Source organism: Hyla sarda, chromosome 2 (genome assembly GCF_029499605.1).
Source record: "Hyla sarda isolate aHylSar1 chromosome 2, aHylSar1.hap1, whole genome shotgun sequence".
Taxonomy (NCBI): Eukaryota; Metazoa; Chordata; class Amphibia; order Anura; family Hylidae; genus Hyla; species Hyla sarda.
Window position 1 is genome coordinate 317,918,342 of NC_079190.1, and position 19,044 is coordinate 317,937,385.

General features: G+C 40.4%; 1 protein-coding gene across 2 annotated transcripts in view; it reads left to right on the plus strand.

The window, feature by feature from the left end:
* Positions 1-19,044, plus strand: part of FOXP4 (forkhead box P4) — a 72,408-nt gene that overhangs the window by 13,572 nt on the left and 39,792 nt on the right. For both annotated transcript variants that reach the window (XM_056557746.1, XM_056557747.1), the window contains exon 2: positions 17,981-18,166. In XM_056557746.1, coding sequence (XP_056413721.1) covers positions 17,996-18,166 — 171 coding nt within the window. In that variant the 5' untranslated portion in view covers positions 17,981-17,995. The remainder of the gene's footprint in view (positions 1-17,980; positions 18,167-19,044) is intronic.

Here is a 19,044-nt window from a genome sequence, read left to right on the forward strand (position 1 = left end):
TGTTGTCCGCCTTCTCAAAAAATGACACAGGTACACGTAACTGCTAAGGCCACAGATTGCCTGAAGTGTCACCTGCTCAATGTTCGACAGTGTCATTGTAGGTGACAAAACCCATTTAAGTGGGGAAAATTCTCTTCATTTCCACAGGAAACAAGTGACATCTTTAGTTCCATGGGTAATTCTTTGTCACTACATATGAATGGAGATGTGGAAATCAGGTTCACATGCATAGGACGTAGATGTCATTGTATTAGACTATGTGCTTTTTGGCACAGTATTCTTACCAATATTCACCTCAAATCCGACCCGTTTCTGCAGATCCTTAGGATATGTGGAAGTGTAGAAAGCCATGATTATCCTTTTTTTCAGGGGAATCAGGTCGGAATTTAGCCTTTTCATTTCTTTGGTCGCACGGAAATGCCATTGTGTGAACATAGCCTAGATAAAGAGCACCAATAGTATTTACAAGACAATTATCTCCACACGTCTGTTTGAACATACTAAATGGGCATCTTTATGGGAAGAGAGGAAAAATAGCTGCCAGTTTTTTTTGTTTTTTATTTTTTTAAACAAACGCTAGAAAAAAAAAAACCTGTGTGGAAAGCTAGCCTAAAGCAGTATTTACACAGTACTTACATGTAGCAATTTTTTTACTGCAGTAAATCTATGGTATTTTTGCTGTTATTTCAAAAAAATTGCAATTTAAAAATCTGTGGCAATTTTGCTGTTATTTAAAAAACTGATGTCAACACAGCCTAATATATTGTCTTGCAGAACAATTTCTCTGTCTGCATGTATCAGACTCTTTTCCTTACCCTTTCATCCTTCTCCATCCTGCACTGGTCACTCCTAAGAAGATGGAATTTACAAATAAATTAGAAGTAAAGGTGAAGCTTGCTGAGAGATCAGGTTACAGCTGCTTCCCATAGAGGTCAATAATGAGGGTGGAAAAGGATGAAGCAGTTACAGTGATAGAGAAAGACACACATACAGAGACACTGCTGCTTCAGGTATTTTACTGCTTTATCCCAGCTAGAGTAAGATTATTAATTATATGTACAGTATCTATCTAAAATGACACTACATACCGACAGTATATTGACATACACCACAGTGTACCATTGCTGGGTAAGTTGACTATGTTGGTTGCATTTCTAGGCATATATTGGTATTTTGCAGGACTCAAAAGCACAAATGCTTTGGAGTTCTGCAAAATGATTTTTACATGTGAACATAGCCTAACACTGCTATGTACTTCCACATAATATCATCCATGCTGCTGCGGTTTCTGAGGGTAAGATACAGAAAGACAGGAACGCCAGATCTCCCCTCCTATGTGTTGTGCATGGTAGACCTTGCTGGAGCTAAGCTCATGGTAAACTGAGAGAATTTATGATTGGTCTATGTGTAGTTGTTTTGTTCTGCATTTTTTGTTTTGCGTCGGAATGTGTGAAGTTGAGAGATGTTTATTAAAAGCTTGCAGGTAGATTTGTGGTAGATTTCGCACACTAAAGAAGACTGTGAGATTAAAAACATGTAAGAAAGCATTTTTCGAAAGCTCTGCTTGTAGTAGTGTAGATTTGTGAATTTATGGTGGGTTTGCGCTGTACTTCTGTGTTTAGTTTTTTTTGTGAATTTCACACATGATAAATGCATTACCACTGCATGCACATCCAGTAAAAATTTTTTAAAAATTGCAAAAAAATTATAGATATGAAAATACATGTGCGCAAATAAAAAAACACAGTTCAAAACGATTGATAAATCCCCCGTAAGGCTACAATGGGAGGGGAAGATTGCTGATAAATACAGGCTCCAATTCTGAGATATGGCGTCCATCACGCACTGGTCCCATTATTAAAAAAACATACAGATTTTCTTTTAATGGATACTGTTGTATGCAAAAACTTATTACACTATTACATACTTTTCTTGCTAACTGCATGGAGATAAAAAAGACTTTTGGCCTCTGACAGGCAGATGTTACTCTTTGAAAACATTTAGCCTGCACCTCAAAAGCAGGGTTGCCAATCGGCTGTAAATTCCTGGACAGTCTTTAAAAATAGAGAACTTTTATCCAGTGTCCATGTAAAAATGTGATCTTAAAGCTGAAGGAACGTGTAAAGACTATTCTGATTGCAATTCTCATTTTACAGTTTATAGGGAATGCCGCTGAGGAGTACATGAGTATTCTAAGCTGTGGACATGGTTTTCCAACTTGTCCAGGATACATAAATAATCAGGCTTTCAACCCTAGTCGGGATCTGTGGAGTTCGCACTAAACATAAGTCACAAATATGATGTGAATATAGCCTTATATCTGTGGGAATTTGTGTGTACTAACATGTAAAATATGTTGCCTCTGTATAAATACGGTTGTTGTTTTTGGCACTTATATTTTAGCAATGAAATCTCATTCCAGTGACATGGTGCAAGTGATACTGTGTCTTAGTACTCTAGCTGGACCATCAGCACTTTTGTGAATGAAATCATAAAACTACGTTCCAAAAGGACAGGACAGGTGGGTCCCAATACAAAATCTGTACCAGGCCTCCACCTACCATTTACAATACTAGAGGCTTCTTATATGGCAGATGATCCTGTGGGCCCTCCTAGGCACTAGGGTCTGGGTGCAACTACTACCACTGCCTTTGTCTTAACAAGACACCAGGCAAAACTGCCATTCTAAGATAAATGCAGACAATGTTATTAGAGCCTTCAAAAGGCGTCCTCATGAGTTTTTTTTATTTTATTTTTTCTATTTTATTGAATGTCTTTTTTTCTACTTGCTACATGCATGCTCTCTCCAATTTTACTTTGGGAAATCTTATTGAGAGAAGTTTTGCCATCCAGTGTTTAATAATTAAATAGGGATTTTTTTTCTTTATACAGACTTGCTACTTATCTCACCCCCTCCCCAATTAAATGGTTGGAATGTACACGTTAAGCGAGGCGCCAGTGTCCTTTCGTACCCCTGATGATTCAAAAAGGATATTCATTTATGCCTTTTAAACACCATGCCGATTAAAATCAGAAAGATTTTCTTCATCAAAATCTAACATCCTTGAAAAATTAATTTGATGCTTCTGTTATCAGTTAATTGAATCAGCTCAGGGACGAGGTTTGTGTGGAGGGTGATTAAAAGCGGCCTCTCTCTGGGCTTTCTTTTCCCTTTCTTATTTCAAACACTGCAACATTATGAAACCTTCCTTTTATTTTTCTATTTTTACACATTTTCACTAGAATGAGAGATGAATATGGATTGTCTCTTGTCTTCCAGGCTTCAGGAACAGAAAAGTCCTGTAGTTTCGGAGGTGTCCATGAGGCCACTGCATTTTAAGGAGTTTATCTGTGTTGTAGAATATCTGTATCCAGCCAGTCTGCCAGTAAACAGAAAACAACATAACTTAATCTATATTTAGATATCATGGCCTTTAGTCAGAAATTTGGGTAGAAAGGTACACTTTAAGACATTTGCATTTTGCCTCCACAGTTAAGCTAGCGAGTGGAAAAATGTCAGAAGGTGTGATAATCTGCTTGTGCTATGTATCGAAATCAGACGGTAACACTTAAAGGGAATTTGACAGATGGATCAACCCCACTAACCCGAATATACAGGGGATAGTGTGGGGGATCCTGAGTAAAATGATGTATTCCTTACTCCAATTTGTTCAGCCATTTCTGAGCTATAGCATAATCTTTGTAATATGCAAATTAATTCTTAGCTGCACTGGAGGCGGGTTTGATGACTATCTGCACCTCTAACGCTGTCCCCTGGGTCCTGTTTGTACCGCCCGCTCACCAATAGTCATCTCTTTCATCTCCTTGATGAGCGGGGCAGTGCGAAGTGGGCCCGGGGGACAGTGTCAGGGGTGCAGAAAGTCATCAGCTCCAGCCCTCATGCAGTTAAGAGTTAATTTGCATATCGCAAGATTGTGCTATATCGTGGGAACAGCTTAACAGATTGTGGTAAGGAATAAATGTTTTTTACTTAGGATCATCCACACTAGCCACCTGTATATTCAGGTTAGTGTGATTGATCACCTTCCAGTAAGCCTTTAAAGGGGTATTCCCATGAAAAACTTTTTTTTTTTTTAAATCAACTGATGCCAGAAAGTTAAACAGATTTGTAAATCACTTCTATTAAAACATTTTAATCCTTCCTGTACTTTTGTGGGGCTGTATACTAAAGAGAAATCCAAAAAATAAATGCATTTCCTCTGATGTCATGACCACAGTGCTCTCTGCTGACCTCTGCTGTCCATTTTAGGAACTGTCCAGAGCAGCATATGTTTGCTATGGAGATTTTCTCCTGCTCTGGACAATTCCTAAAATGGACAGCAGAGGTCAGCAGAGAGCACTGTGGTCATGACATCAGAGGAAATGCATTTCTTTTTTGGATTTCTCTTTAGTATATAGCCCCTAAAAAGTACTGGAAGGATTAAGATTTTTTTTATAGAAGTGATTTACAAATCTGTTTAACTTTCTGGCACCAGTTGATTTAAAAAAAAAAAAAGTTTTCCACGGGAGTACCCCTTTAAGGCTTCCTTTACACACATCCAGATTATGCTCTTTTTGCACATTAGTAAAAGAGGATTCAAAAGTTTTTCTGCTGGTGATTTTGAGAATCTGGAAATGTCACCCTTTACAACATAAAGTTAATGCAGTGAGATTAAATACATTGCTTGCGTGGACCATTTAATGTCTAGGACTGTATTTTCTCCTATAAGCACAGTTTCAGTACCAGTATGATATATATGGTTACCGGTGCACTATATAATGGGTTAAGTGTGTGAGAACTAAAAGTTATGGATAAATATGCTGCACAATAAGTGCAGCCTTTAGATTTTTTTTTATGTATTTCTCATATAAGCGCATTTTTATCGGCAGCCTTGGATGAGCCACCTGCATTTTCAAAATACAGATTGCATGAAATTCTCTGCACATATTTGCCAAAATGCAAGTCACAAATGGGAAGATTTATCAATGTGTTTGTGTGCAGCCACTTCATAGTCTTTTTTTTTTTTTTTTGCTGTGTTTTTGGCTTCTGTGCACCAAATTTATCAAAACGGTGCAAGACTTTGATAAATTTTGCACAAATGAAAAATCACCTCATCCTATGACTGTAGAATGTCATATTTCTAAGCATTGGCAGAATTGGTAGGAATTTGCATTTTTTTGAACATTTGTTCAATATTTTTGCATCATTTAAAAAAAGACTCGTCCACCGCAAAGAAAAAAGCACTACATCTCACAGTCACTTTTGCCAAAGTTGTCTATTTTAAAATTGCCAAAAAAATTGCCCTAAAACTAACTGCAAAAACATTTTGCACCTAATTTCAGCCAATAAAATCTCAGGAAGGCAATAATAAATCTCCCCATATATACGGTTTAAACCCAGCTTGAGGATCAGTATACATGTGCGTATTTTTTTTTGCTGCAGAGTTGCTGCGGATTTGCTTTAGCAGATTTTGTTACTCATTGAAGTCAATGGGCAGCAAAATCCGCTGCAGCAAATCTGCCAGAAAGTATGCAAGTGTGAACTGACCCTTAGGGTACACTCACATGTACTGCATCTTCTGTGGATTTCAGCTACTTTTTATTTACTAAATCTGCAGCGGATGTAGTACACGTGAATATACCCTGAGGACATGTTCACACGTTGGAATTTCTGTGCCGGATTCCACATTGGAGTTTGGCATGGAGATCCCACTGCAGAAGAGTCCCGTTGAATTCAACAGGACTCTGCTGCGCTGTGCATATGGCGGAATTTCCGTGCCAAATGTTTCCGGCACGGATGTTTAGTTTTTTCATGTTCCCAGAAAGAATGAGCACGTTCATTCTTTCTGCAGACTCCGCATGGAATGCACAGCTGTCTATGAGATGGCGCATTCTATAGTTTAAGCATTGCCTTAGGGTAGGGTCACATGTGCTGTTATGTGCTGCATAATTGCTGCTGCGTATTTTGCTGTGTATTTGCTGATGGAAATTTTCCTACCAATTGAAGTCAATGGTTAGCAAAATCAGCTGCAGCAAATACACAACAAAATACGACATGTTACCCTACCTTAAGGGTACGTTCACAAGAGTGGATTTTTCGCAACGTATTTCACTGCGGATCCGCCGCTGAAGGACCATCTGTATTCTGCCTTCACATGTGCCTGCTCGTAGTGGCAATACACCGCTACGAGCAGACACAGTGCGATGTGCGAGTCCCCTCCCGCATGCGCAGTATACTCGCACATCGCGGCAGCTCTCAGCCTGGCTCATTGAGCAGGGGGAGCGGTCGCGATGTGTGCGAGTATACCGCGCATGCGCGGCAACTCGCACATCATTTCAGTGTAATATGCCGCTACGAGCAGGCACATGTGAAGGCAGAATACAGAGGATCCTTCAGCAGCGGATCCGCAGCGTAAAGTTCGCTGTGAATGCACTCGTGTGAACGTACCCTTATAGTGGTTCTGTCTGCTGAATATTCTGTCCTATGTAAGGTACTTCCACTAGCCAAAACAACAGAAATAAATGACTTTGACTGATAAATGTACTCGAATACATAAGACTTCTAGTTTAGAGTCTACTGTAATTGTGAGGGAGCGCCCCTTCTGCCCTTAAGGCCAGTGATTTGACAGACTGCCATGTATCATAACATATATTGCAGCCTGTCAGTCACTGCAGAGCTTGAGGGATTACTCCCCTTATAAATACTTATATATACTATGAGCCTACTGCATTTCAGTGCCCCTATCAGGCAAACAAAAACTTTTATATGCCATTTTACCTCCAATGAGTATGGGCCTGTAGCTGTAATATGGCAGCATATTAAGGGGACAGATTTACTTTAACTGCTTGCCTGCCCCTAAGTAACCATCTTTGAACAGGTGGTGAATAATTCTGAAGCTCTCAAAGCCCTATTACACAGATCGTTTATGGGCCGAACAGGCCAATATCACCCTGTCTAATAGGGCCAGCGATCATGCAGCAGATGCTAATCCCTTCATTTTGCTATGGAAAAACATCATCTTTCCTTACCTGCACACCAACCCATGTAATAGGGGTGTGACTGACATATGATGGAGGAAAAATGGCGCATGAGCAATAAAGTGATAGTTTGCGCTGTGGTGTTGATTTTAAGTACATCATTGGGGCAGATTTGTCAAAACGGTCTGTCTTATTTGCCCACCAATCACAGCTCTGCTTTTATTTTACCAGACCTAAATGAAAAATGAAAGCTGTCAATGGTTGCTAAAAGTAAATACAGCAGTGTCTTTCTAAATCTGCCCCACTGAAAAAATAAGAAGTCGTTCCCAAATCTGCAGCCACAAATCCAAGCGTGCGGATTTGTCTCTGTGGTAAGCTGCAGAAAATCTGCAGCATTTCCACAGCATGGGACACTTTGCTAACAGTGGGAGTTTCTCAGCATGGTGGTGGCAGGTGAATGGGTGTAATGCCAACCATTTGTTAGGCCCATAAGCTGGCACTCTGCAAACACGTGCCATCATATTACTCGGGGCCTCACCATGCAGTCACACGTCACAATTTAATTAGGCGACCCTAATTAACAAAACTTGGCACTCGCCTCTCTCCTGCCCTTGTCTTTTCTAGCTTAGAATCAATGGCTTTGATATGCTAATTAGGGAGTAATTTAATTTCAAAGGCCACAATTAACAAGGGTGTTGTGGACATGCTGTAGTTAAGCGCCGTAATCTAATTTGCATTAGTAACAAGCAGGGACTAATTAGAAGCTTAATTAGACACTTAGCCGGCTCTCATGTTTACCTTTTTAATGAGATGGAGAAGAGAAGCTTCCTCATCTAGTACAGCACTACTTAACTTTCAAGATCTGGTAGTATAAGGCAATGCAGGCCATTCATTATAGGCAAAACAAGAGCTCGCGGACTACCAACGTATTTGACCTGTATAATATAGCATGAGCTTATCTGCCTGCCAGGATAGAGGCTTGGTAAAATCCTTTGCCAACTACAGTTAATAGATAATTAAGATAGATTAATTGATATATTCTACAGGAAATGAGGCCAATAAAAGCCATGCCAATACAGATTAAGGGACAGAAAATAGACAACATACCGCCTGATGTGCATCATGGATCATCAGGGGTACAGTGGCTCAAGCATGAATTTTCTCAGAAAAGGATACGCAGCACAGTAGGTTGTTCTTAAAGGGTACATCTGACATGGAACTGACACATAACTGATATGTTTTGGGTAGTATCACCCTTAGTCATAGCATTAGGGTGATATTACCCGAAACACAGCAGTTATGTAAAAGATGTATTTGTAGTGCATATCCCAATGACTTTTTTCTAGTTTCTTAGGGAGCCTTTTTACCCACTTCTAAATAAGTAACAGACTATTATTCTTTGGTCAAGCGCACCTGAAGTTGTAAACTATGTCACACCTTGAGGTAAATACGCCTTAACAAGTCACTTTTATTTGAACAAACATGTGAAATGTTTAGATCGCACCAGGTCTCCTGAGACCCACTGCAATTGTGAGTTACAGTGCCCCTCACTCCCCGGCTGTGACTTAAAGAGGTTATCCAGGAAAAAACTTTTTTTTATATATATATCAACTGACTCCAGAAAATTACAGATTTGTAAATTACTTCTATTGAAAAATCGTAATCTTTTCAGTACTTATGAGCTGCTGAAGTTGAGTTGTTCTTTTCTGTCTAAATGCTCTCTGATGAGACCTGTCTCAGGAACTGTCTAGAGTAAAAGCAAATCCCCATATCAAACCTCTTCTACTCGAGACAAGCAGAGATGTCAGCAGAGAGCACTGTTGACAGACAGAAAACAACAACTCAACTTCAGCAGCTGATAATTATTGGAAGTTGTTTAACTTTCTGGAGCCAGTTGATATTTATAGAAAAAAGTTTTTTTTTCCTTGAATACCCCTTTAAATGCGACCCTTTCACTTTTACTGCAGGTCTATAGAGAGAAAAGGTTAGACGGAGCTGCCAGATGGGGAGTGAAGAGCGCTGCTCGCACTTCCATGGTGATTGCAGCTGGAGTGACACCCAGTGTGATCTTATCTTTTCACAATGATGCTTAAAGATGAACGGTGACTGTGTGCTATAGGCAACCCTACGATGAATTTATGTTATAGCATAGTTTCAGACTTGCTGACATTTGTCACATGTAGTTTCATATTTGGACAAATTGATGCTAAGCAAAAGACTGCTAGCTGGGAGTTACTACCTACGTTCGCATGTAAATAATCCGCTTTCCCACATCTGAAATTCCACTTGACATCAATTGGTAGCAACAAAATCCCCAAGCGGAATTTCAGCTATGAATATACTTTTTCGTTTTCAGTGCGGCTGATTTTTCTTAAATCGTTGTGACCATAAGATGAATGTTTACACCATTACAACATTTGTTCTTTCACAGATTTTAAGCAGACTAGTAGCACAGTACACTAGGAGAACAATCATGTATATGTTACAGTTCAATACACAACAGCAGCTACAGAGATTTGCTTTATAGCAGGCACCTAGACACATCAGAAAACAACATTAGTACTTCTGTGGGAATATGTTTTATTCAGCTCTGTGAAATGGACAAGTAGGGAGGAATAGCGGAACTCCGTCTGTTGCCTATTTCCAATAGTGTAATCCTATGTTATCTGCTTGCAGATGATAGACAATTGCGTAGAAACGTAATTGGGTTCTCAGCGATTTACTGATGGCTGAAATTGTTCTATATTAACTTATCCACTGGTCCACTGTGCTCTCTTTCTGGTCTCCCACCAAGTCATTGGTACCTCACTGATATCCCGCTGTTTAATCACATGACCCTGACTGCAGCAATGGCACCCTGTACCATCTAATAGAACAACTACGTACATGTTGGTTGGTGCAATGTCTGAGCCAAAAATCCTCCGCTTAAATTGATATGCTATGATATAAAATCCTCACCACTGGCCAATTTGCACATGAATGCTGTTTAGATATTTTTTTTGCAACATGGGAAAGGGTATTCTAAAATCTCAATCACATTGCCGGTACTGAAATAGGTTGCATATTTTCCTCACGCAGATCTGCTGCCGACATGCATTAAAGGGGTACTCCGGTGGAAAACAATTTATTTCAAATCAACTAATGCCAGAAAGTTATACAGATTTCTCAAATTACTTCTATTAAAAAATCTTAATCCTTCCAGTACTTATCAGCTGCTGTATACTACAGAGAAAGTTGTTTTCTTTTTGAATTTCTTTTCTGTCTGACCTCAGTGCTCTGTGCTGACACCTCTGTCCATGTCAGGAACTGTCCAGAGCAGGATAGTTTTGCTATGGGGATTTGCTCCTACTCTGGACAGTTTGTGACATGGACAGAGGTGTCAGCAGAGAGCACTGTGGTCAGACAGAAAATAAATTCAAAAAGAAAAAAACTTTCTCTGTAGAATACAGCAGCTGATAAGTACTGGAAGATTTTTTTAATAGAAGTAATTTAAAAATAGGTATAACTTACTGGCACCAGTTGATTTAAAATAAAGGGTTTTCCACCGGAGTACCTCTCGTCAAGACAGTATATAATTGTATATATAGCTAAAGAGTTGAAAAGCCTTGACATTTACGCTACAAGTACAGCACACAGATTATGTGACATATCCCACAGTGTGCCGAAACAGTGGAATATATGGCAGTCCTATGTCAGAGGTGTACACAGGAAGCGTTTTCCCAGTGTACATGGTAAACGTAAATCTGTAATCAGAACACTCCCTAATATAATGCATAGAAAGATTGAAGCCAACAGGCTATATATATATATATGTATATATACATATATATATATATATATATATATATATATACACTTTTTCTGCTGATACAGTTAGGTTGATTTGTTAAGGTCTCTTGTTAAGTTGTTAACACAAGTAATGGGCTGAGCAGGTTTTTCCTATGAGAGTTGGGTGTGGGAGGGCAGAGTCCAAGACCCTTTACTCAGCTACCTGTGTCAGGTGTGCAGGTAAAACAATGTGTCTCCTCCTTGTCCTTTTCTTATCACATTCACCCTGTGCAGCAGAATGTGGATTGGCCACTTCTGAATGTCGGCTGTAAACTAATGCCCTGTAATGTTTACCTGCATAAAGGGGCACTGATACCTTGAGCTGCCCCCACCAGCTCCAGTATTATTGGGCAGAGCAGTGTGTTCACAGAGTTCACATGGATTCCTTATTTGAGGCCGCCTGCAGGTTACTTATGGTTCCGGGTTTTGCACTCCATGTGTAAGTATTATACTACTTTCTTGTAATAGTCAGTTTTTCCATCAGTTATACTTTTGTCCTCAAACATAATGTAAAGCTAGAACCAGCCAAACCCTTTCTATTGAAACTTTGACTTATCTAGTTACCATAACTGCTTTCCTTTAGGCCAAACTCAGATATAGCTGTTTTTCTTTAATTCACATATGGTGCCACAGTTAGCAATGTTGTTGTATTTAAAAGTTTAGTTGTCGAAAATGTTTCTGAATGTATTTGTTTCTGTTAAAATGAGAATGTTTATATCAGTAAGGGGGTCCTAGAAATTCTACAGATAAGGCTGAATTCACACTCCTTTTTTCTCCTACAATTTCTGTGGACATTTCAAAAGCTACTGAACATCTTCATAATTTCTTTCCTGTCTGTCTGGTATTCATGAGTATACTGTGAAAACCTAGTATGGAATTAGGGTGGCCATACGCTTTCAATAGCTTTCAGCTGAACATTGTTCAGCTGACAACTATCTCTTCCAACCTTCCCACACACAAACTTTCAGCATGGCTAAAAAAAAAAGTTTGTGTGTCCTCTATAAAGAGGAGAAGGGGTAAGCCACAGCCAGACAGCTCTGATGGCAGCTTAACTGTACTAGAACTATAGGATAGTGCAGTTGAAATACAACATGCCCAACTCTTCTCTCCCCTAACATCATCGGTCTGTGAACATTGGGAGACCTTCTTCTTAAGTTTTGTCTAAAGTGTATGAAAACCTTAAAGGGGTACTCCGGCCCTAAGACATCTTATCCCCTATCCAAAGGATAGGGGATAAGATGTCTGATCGCGGGAGCCCATTGCTGGGGACCCCCACAATCTCTCATGCGGCACCCATCAGTCACAGCTGCACGATCGACCATAGCTCCATGTCTGAAGACTCACAACCACGTCACGCCCCCTCCCATAGGCTTGCATTGAGGGGGCGGGGAGTGACATCACAAGGGGGCGCAATCCTGACGTCATGATACTCCGGCCCAGTGGTCGTGAATTTTCAGACACGGAGCTATGGTCGATTCATGCAGCTGAGATAGGTGGGTGCTGCATGAGAGATTGCAGGGGTCCCCAGCGGCAAGACCCCCGCGATCAGAGTACCCCTTTAAGTATAGTAGATACGATCCTGTTAAAAAAGAATATATATATATATATATATATATATATATATATATATATTTATATGTTCGATATATTAGATTATGGATGACAGATGCCACTGTTAAGTATCCATTTAATGCCACAGTCAATGCCGTAAATGTTGGCATCCCTGAAATTTTTCAAGAAAATTAAACATTTCTCACAGAAAAGGATTGCAGTAACACATGTTTTGCTATACACATGTTTATTCCCTTTGTGTGTATTGGAACTAAATCAAAAAAGGGAGGGAAAAAAAGCAAATTGGACATAATGTCACACCAAACTCCAAAAATGGTCTGGACAAAATTATTGGCACCCTTTCAAAACTGTGGATAAATAAGATTGTTTCAAGCATGTGATGCTCCTTTAAACTCACCTGGGGCAAGTAATAGGTGTGGGCAATGTAAAAATCCCACCTGAAAGCAGATAAAAAGGAGAGAAGTTCACTTAGTCTTTGCATTGTGTGTCTGTGTGTGCCACACTAAGCATGGACAACAGAAAGCGGAAAAGAGAACTGTCTGAGAACTTGAGACCCAAAATTGTTGCATCAATCTCAAGGTTAGAAGTCCATCTCCACAGATCTAGATTTGCCTTTGTCCACAGTGCACAACATTAAAGAAGTTTGCAACCCATGGCACTGTAGCTAATCTCCCTTGGCGTGGATGGAAGTGTCAACGCAGGATAGTCCGGATGGTGGATAAGCAGCCCCAAACAAGTTCCAAAGATATTAAAGCTGTCCTGCAGGCTCAGGGAGCATCAGTGTTAGCGCGAACTATCCGTTGACATTTAAATGAAATGAAACGCTATGGCTGGAGACCCAGGAGGATCCCACTGCTGACACAGAGAAATAAAAATGCAAGACTACATTTTGCCAAAATGAACTTGAGTAAGCCAAAATCCTTCTGTGAAAATGTCTTGTGGACAGATGAGACCAAGATAGAGCTTTTTGGTAAAGCACATCATTCTACTGTTTACTGAAAACAGAATGAGGGCTACAAAGAGAAGAACACAGTACATACAGTGAAATATGGTGGAGGTTCAATTATGTTTTGGGGTTGTTTTGCTGCCTCTGGCACTGGGTGCCTTTAATGTGTGCAAGGCATCATGAAATCTGAGGATTACCAACGGATTTTGGGTCGCACTGTACAGCCCAGTGTCAGAAATCTAGGTTTGCTTCCGAGATCTTGGGTCTTCCAGCAGGACAATGACCCCAAACGTATGTCAAAAAGCACCCAGAAATGGATGGCAACAAAGCGCTGTAGAGTTCTGAAGTTGCCAGCAATGAGTCTGGATCTAAATCCCATTGAACACCTGTGGAGAGATTTTAAAATTGCTGTGGGGAAAAGGCGCCCTTCCAATAAGAGAGACCTGGAGCAGTTTGCAAAGGAAGAGTGGTTCATCATTCCGTCTGAGAGGTGTAAGAAGCTTATTGATGGTTGTAGGAAGCGACTGATATCAGTTATTTTTTCCAAAGGGTGTGCAACCAAATATTAAGTTAAGGGTGCCATTAATTTTATCCAGACCATTTTTGGAGTTTGGTTTGACGTTATGTCCAAATTGCTTTTTTCCCTCCCTTTTTTGGTTTATTTCCAATAAACGCAAAGGGATTAATCATGTGTACTTCATTTTCTTGAAAAATTTCAGGGGTGCCAAGACTGTAGATATGTCATGAGAAAGCTCACAATGTATCCATTCAATGGATGCCATATTAGCCTCGGTGTGATGGATGCCACTGTTAAGGTGCCCATACACCTTAGACTAAATTCTGCTGAACCTGCCTGGCATAAGGCGGCCTCCCAACACTATTGACAAATGAGGTCAGTGGAAAGTAAGGTCAAATGTACTGGATTTTCACCACCCTACACTTGCTTTTTGGCTTCAGCTTACCCCTTCCCATAGAGAACACATGAACGTTCAGCTTTGCCGAATAGTTATCTGCATGAGGAGGACAGGTAAGCTAACTGTTAGCCAAATGAACATTCATGTGTGTGGGAAGGAGGGGAGAGAAAGCATCCACCTTAAAGGTAAGTTCACACGAACGGATCCCCAGCGTATTTTACGATGCGGATCCGCCGCTGAAGGACCGCTGTATGGTGCCTTTACAAGTGCCTGCTCAGAGCGGCAATACTCGCACATATCGTGGCTGCTCCACCTGCTCTATGAGCTAGGCCGAGAGCCACCGCGATGTGCGAGTATACTGAGCATGCGGGCTGCGACTCGCACATTGCAGTGTGTCTGCTCGAAGCGGCGTATTGCCACTCCGAGCAGGCACTTGTAAAGGCACCATACAGCGGTCCTTCAGTGATGGATCTGCAGCGTAAAATACGCTGGGGATCCGCTCGTGTGAACGTACCCTATGGCTTCATCACAGCCTCTCACATATATGTCAAGAGCCTCTACTATTATATACATTAAACATATACCAAAAACACAAAGGGAACCTAGTCTTAGGTACACAGGGGTTTGGCAAAACCTTTGAAACTGCAGGGCTCTATGTTGCTTAGTGTGAATGGAATCTTATAAAATGCTATTCATTAGTGCAGCACGTCTGGTTCCTGCAGTAATGAACTGCATGTGGCTTGGCAATGTTCAGAATGAGGTCTTATACCAACTTTACGTCACATACCAATAAATTTCTTAAGCACAGGCTGATCAGATTATTTTTCAATTCTAGGAACTCTGACAGTGTGTAGACGTAATTGTTTAAGAATATCATTAGTTTATTATGGGTTAATGTGAACACTGCTGTAGAACTAGTAGAAGTAGTAATAAATGTTGTATTGCAGCTCACTTAACATCTGTTAAGTATAAGGCTAGGTTTCCACATGTTTTTGGTTTTTTTTCTGGCATTTTTTGGAAAAACTGCCACTTCAGTTTTTGAGCCAAAGCCAGAAGTGTATTCAAAAGGAATAGGACATATAAAGGAAAGGCTTATACTTGTTCTTCCTTATGGAAGACCCACTTCTGACTTTGGCTCAAAAACTGCAGTGGCATTTAGCAAAAAAATTAATAAAAATGCCAGAATAAAACCCGTGCAGAAGCATAGCCTAACAATTACAGTTCAGTGCTCTACCACAGTCTTGGTACATTTTATATTTCTCTTGCGTTTAGAAAACTCAGATGTTTACATCTTCTGGCTGTACACTAGGAAACTGCAACAAGGCTGCACCTTTTTTATTATTATTATTATTTTTTTTAATTACTAAACAACAAAAACTGGCTAGTATTTTTTGCTATTTAGTAATTTGACAGCCGTTACATGCGGCCTGTATGCAGATTACCGTAACACAACTGGGTCATGTGTTTTCAACTGTAAAAGTGTTGCTAAGGCCCCTTTTTATATAGCAGGTGTCATGATTTTTGTCTAGTCTAAATGTACCTTAAGATCAAAATGATGTTGTGTCTTTTTATTTCTCCAATATGCTGTTTGATCTAGGTATGGTGTTTTTTTTCCTTAGGCTTTCTCTATAGCGCTTGAAGAATACCATCAAAATACACATGTACAAAATGTTACTCAATAAATAATGGTTTAAAAAAAAAAAAAAAAAAAAAACACCTGTAGGAAAACACCCCCCCCAAAAAAAAACCCTGTAGAAACCCCCACTAAAAACCTTCAGATGCATTTTCTTTCCTTTTTTTCTTAGGGTGCTTTTTTTCACCATGGTTTCAGCCTGTGGCTGCCAGATCCGGCTGGGGTAGGGGACCGGTGCTGAAATCCATTGACTTTAATGAGCCGACTGGAGTCACAGTTTGACTCTGGTTGGCTCATTTTTGACCCGTATCCGGTTTTCTGACCAGATACAGGGCAGAAGTGAGCCGACCGGAGTCAAATAGTTACTCCAGTCGGCTCATTAAAGTCAATGGATTTCAGCGCCGGTCCACAATTTTCCAGTGTTTTAAAATGCCTGCCTAAGGTTGCTTTCACACCTTGTTTTTAGCCTACGGCTGCCAGATCCGGCTGGGGGAGAGGAAAACCGTGCGCTCCTGTACCCCAGCCAGATCCAGCAGTCGTAGGCTGAAAACGTGGTGTGAAAGCACCCTTAGTCATGCATTTTAAAAAACTTGGAAAGTGTGCATGTTATGGAGCCCTAAGGGGGGCTTTTTGCTACAGTTATTCATTCAGGATTTTTTTTTTTTTTTTTTAGATAAAGCCAGAAGTGGATTAAAAAAATGGAAAATATGGGACTAATACTTCTCCAGGCATGGGTTGTAAAGCTTTTTTTTCTTTTTCCTCCCCCGAAAGAATGACCTTGCTCATTCTTTCAGAATAATCGACACAGAATACATTGCCTTGTATGGGGACAGCAATGTCCGTGCAGTCCTAGCACCGCCAGATTCAGATGGCGCAGGGCACTCTCAGAATCTCGAGTATGAACCCTGCCTAAACCTATAGTGTTGATCCAGAGGGAGACAAAAAAAAAAACCTCTACCCTAGTTGCCCATCTCTGAACCGTCTCCGGCTCCACTATTTCTTTCTTGTACACTATTGGCCAGTACTGTACACAGTATTCCATGTGTGGCCTTTAGTAATTTGTACAGTGGTAGAATTATTTCCTTTTCATGTGTATCTGTGCCCCTTTTCATGCACCCTATTATTTTATTTGCCTTGGCATTAGTTGCCTGACTCAGGTTGCTACTGTTAAATTTATTCTATAAAACTCCTAAATCATTTTCCATGTTAGTAGTCCCCAGTATTTTCCAATTTAATACATAATCCCAGCCTGGATTTTTCCTCCCCATGTGCATAACCTTATATTTATCAGGGTTGAACTTCCCAGCCCAAGTCTTCAACCTATCCAGATCCATTTGTACCCCTATTGTGTTAACCTCTTTACACAGTTTAGTATCATCCACAAAGGTTGACACTTTTTTTATTTATTATTTAAATATTATATTGGTATTTTCAACACTGACAATTCATACATTCATATTAATCTTCCGGTACAAAATCTTCAGTATAAAAACCACATATGCAAGGTCATTAATAAATATATTAAAAATAATAGGACCCTAAACTGACCCCTGTGGTATCCCACTAGTAACAGTCACCCAATCAGAGTATGTTCCATTAATAACCACCCTCTATTTCCTATCACTGAGCCAGTTACATACCCACTTACACACATTCTACTCTAGCCCAAGCATTCACATTTTATGTACCAATCTTTTGTGACACAGTATCAAATGCTATGGGGAAATCAAGATATATGACATCCAGCTATTCCCCTTAGTCCAGTCTTAAGATCAACTCCTTATAAAAGCGTTGTGTTTACTCCTTCTATGGCTAATGGTCAGCCCTTTTACCCTAATTTTCCCAATAATTTGCTGGTGTAAAAGGGCCTGTAGTCATAGTAATTATAGTCCCTTTCAGTGACAAAAAATTTGCCCAATATAAACTGCAATGAAAAATTCTTCGTTCAGCAAGTTGAAAAAGTAAAGACTTGTTAAGTTTGTGTCAGATTGTAGTTTGATTGTACTTTGAGTATTTGAGAGAAGAAATGAGTAGTTAATTTATGACTTTATATATTCCTTATGTATGTGTTTGTTGTACATGTGATTGACCTCTCTTGGTTTTACACAGGTTGTAAAAAACGTCATGATGGTAGAATCTGCATCTGAATCGATTCGATCAACTCCAACCAATCAAAATGGTGTTGGCAGTATTCCTAACCAATCAGATGGAGGGGGAGCAAGGGAAGGCAGTGCCAGTGGTGAGACTAATGGAGAGTTAAGCACCGCAGATCTCCTACATTTTCAGCAGCAACAGGTAAAGAAAAACAAAAGGCATTTTCTAAAAAAAACTTGAGCATATGGATTGTATTTGTTAAATCTTTTCTATGTAGATGAACTGATTTACATTATTGAGCTACTGGAATCAGAGCTTTACATAACACAAATATTGGCATCCCAAGCCGTTTCACATTTATCATTTTAAAGCTATTCTAGTTTTCATAGAAAACACAGGAAAGTAATAGCACCCTACGTTACCTTTGCCTCTACTAGATCTGTTCTTTGCTAGTGAAATAAAAGTAGCACTGTAATACCTGTGTGCATAATTTATAGAAGGCGGCTTTCAAAGAGGTTTTGTTGAATTATTTTATTGATGGCTTATTCCCAGGAGAGGCATCAATATCTGATGAATGTGGCCCACCCTCTCCACCACTGCCAATCGGCTTATTAACCTGTTCAGGACTCATGTCGCATGGGACCCGCGGTAGTTAAGGACCCATAATGTACATGTACGGCCGTGGGAATTTTGTTCCCTGCCGCGCAGCGGACTGGGGTGACTGCTGATATTGATCAGTAGGCACCCCGCCCAAAACACCCACGATCCCCCTGAAGGGATAGGAGTGAGGTGAGAGGGGTGCCACCCCTCCTATCCCTGCTATTTGTCGTATAGACGCGATGACCAATAGCAGATCGGGGGCGGAGGGGTTAACTTTCGGTTTCCCCGTTCTGCCCACCCACAATAGGGGAAACGGGGAGGACCGACGCTGTAATCCACTTACCCATCCGGTGGCAGCGGAGGCGACGATAGACAGTGGAGATCAGCGGGCAGCGATGACGTGAGGCTGGCTCCCTGGATCCTACGGAAGCCGGTGAGTTGCCTAGCAACATCTGGAGGGCTACAGTTTGAGACCACTA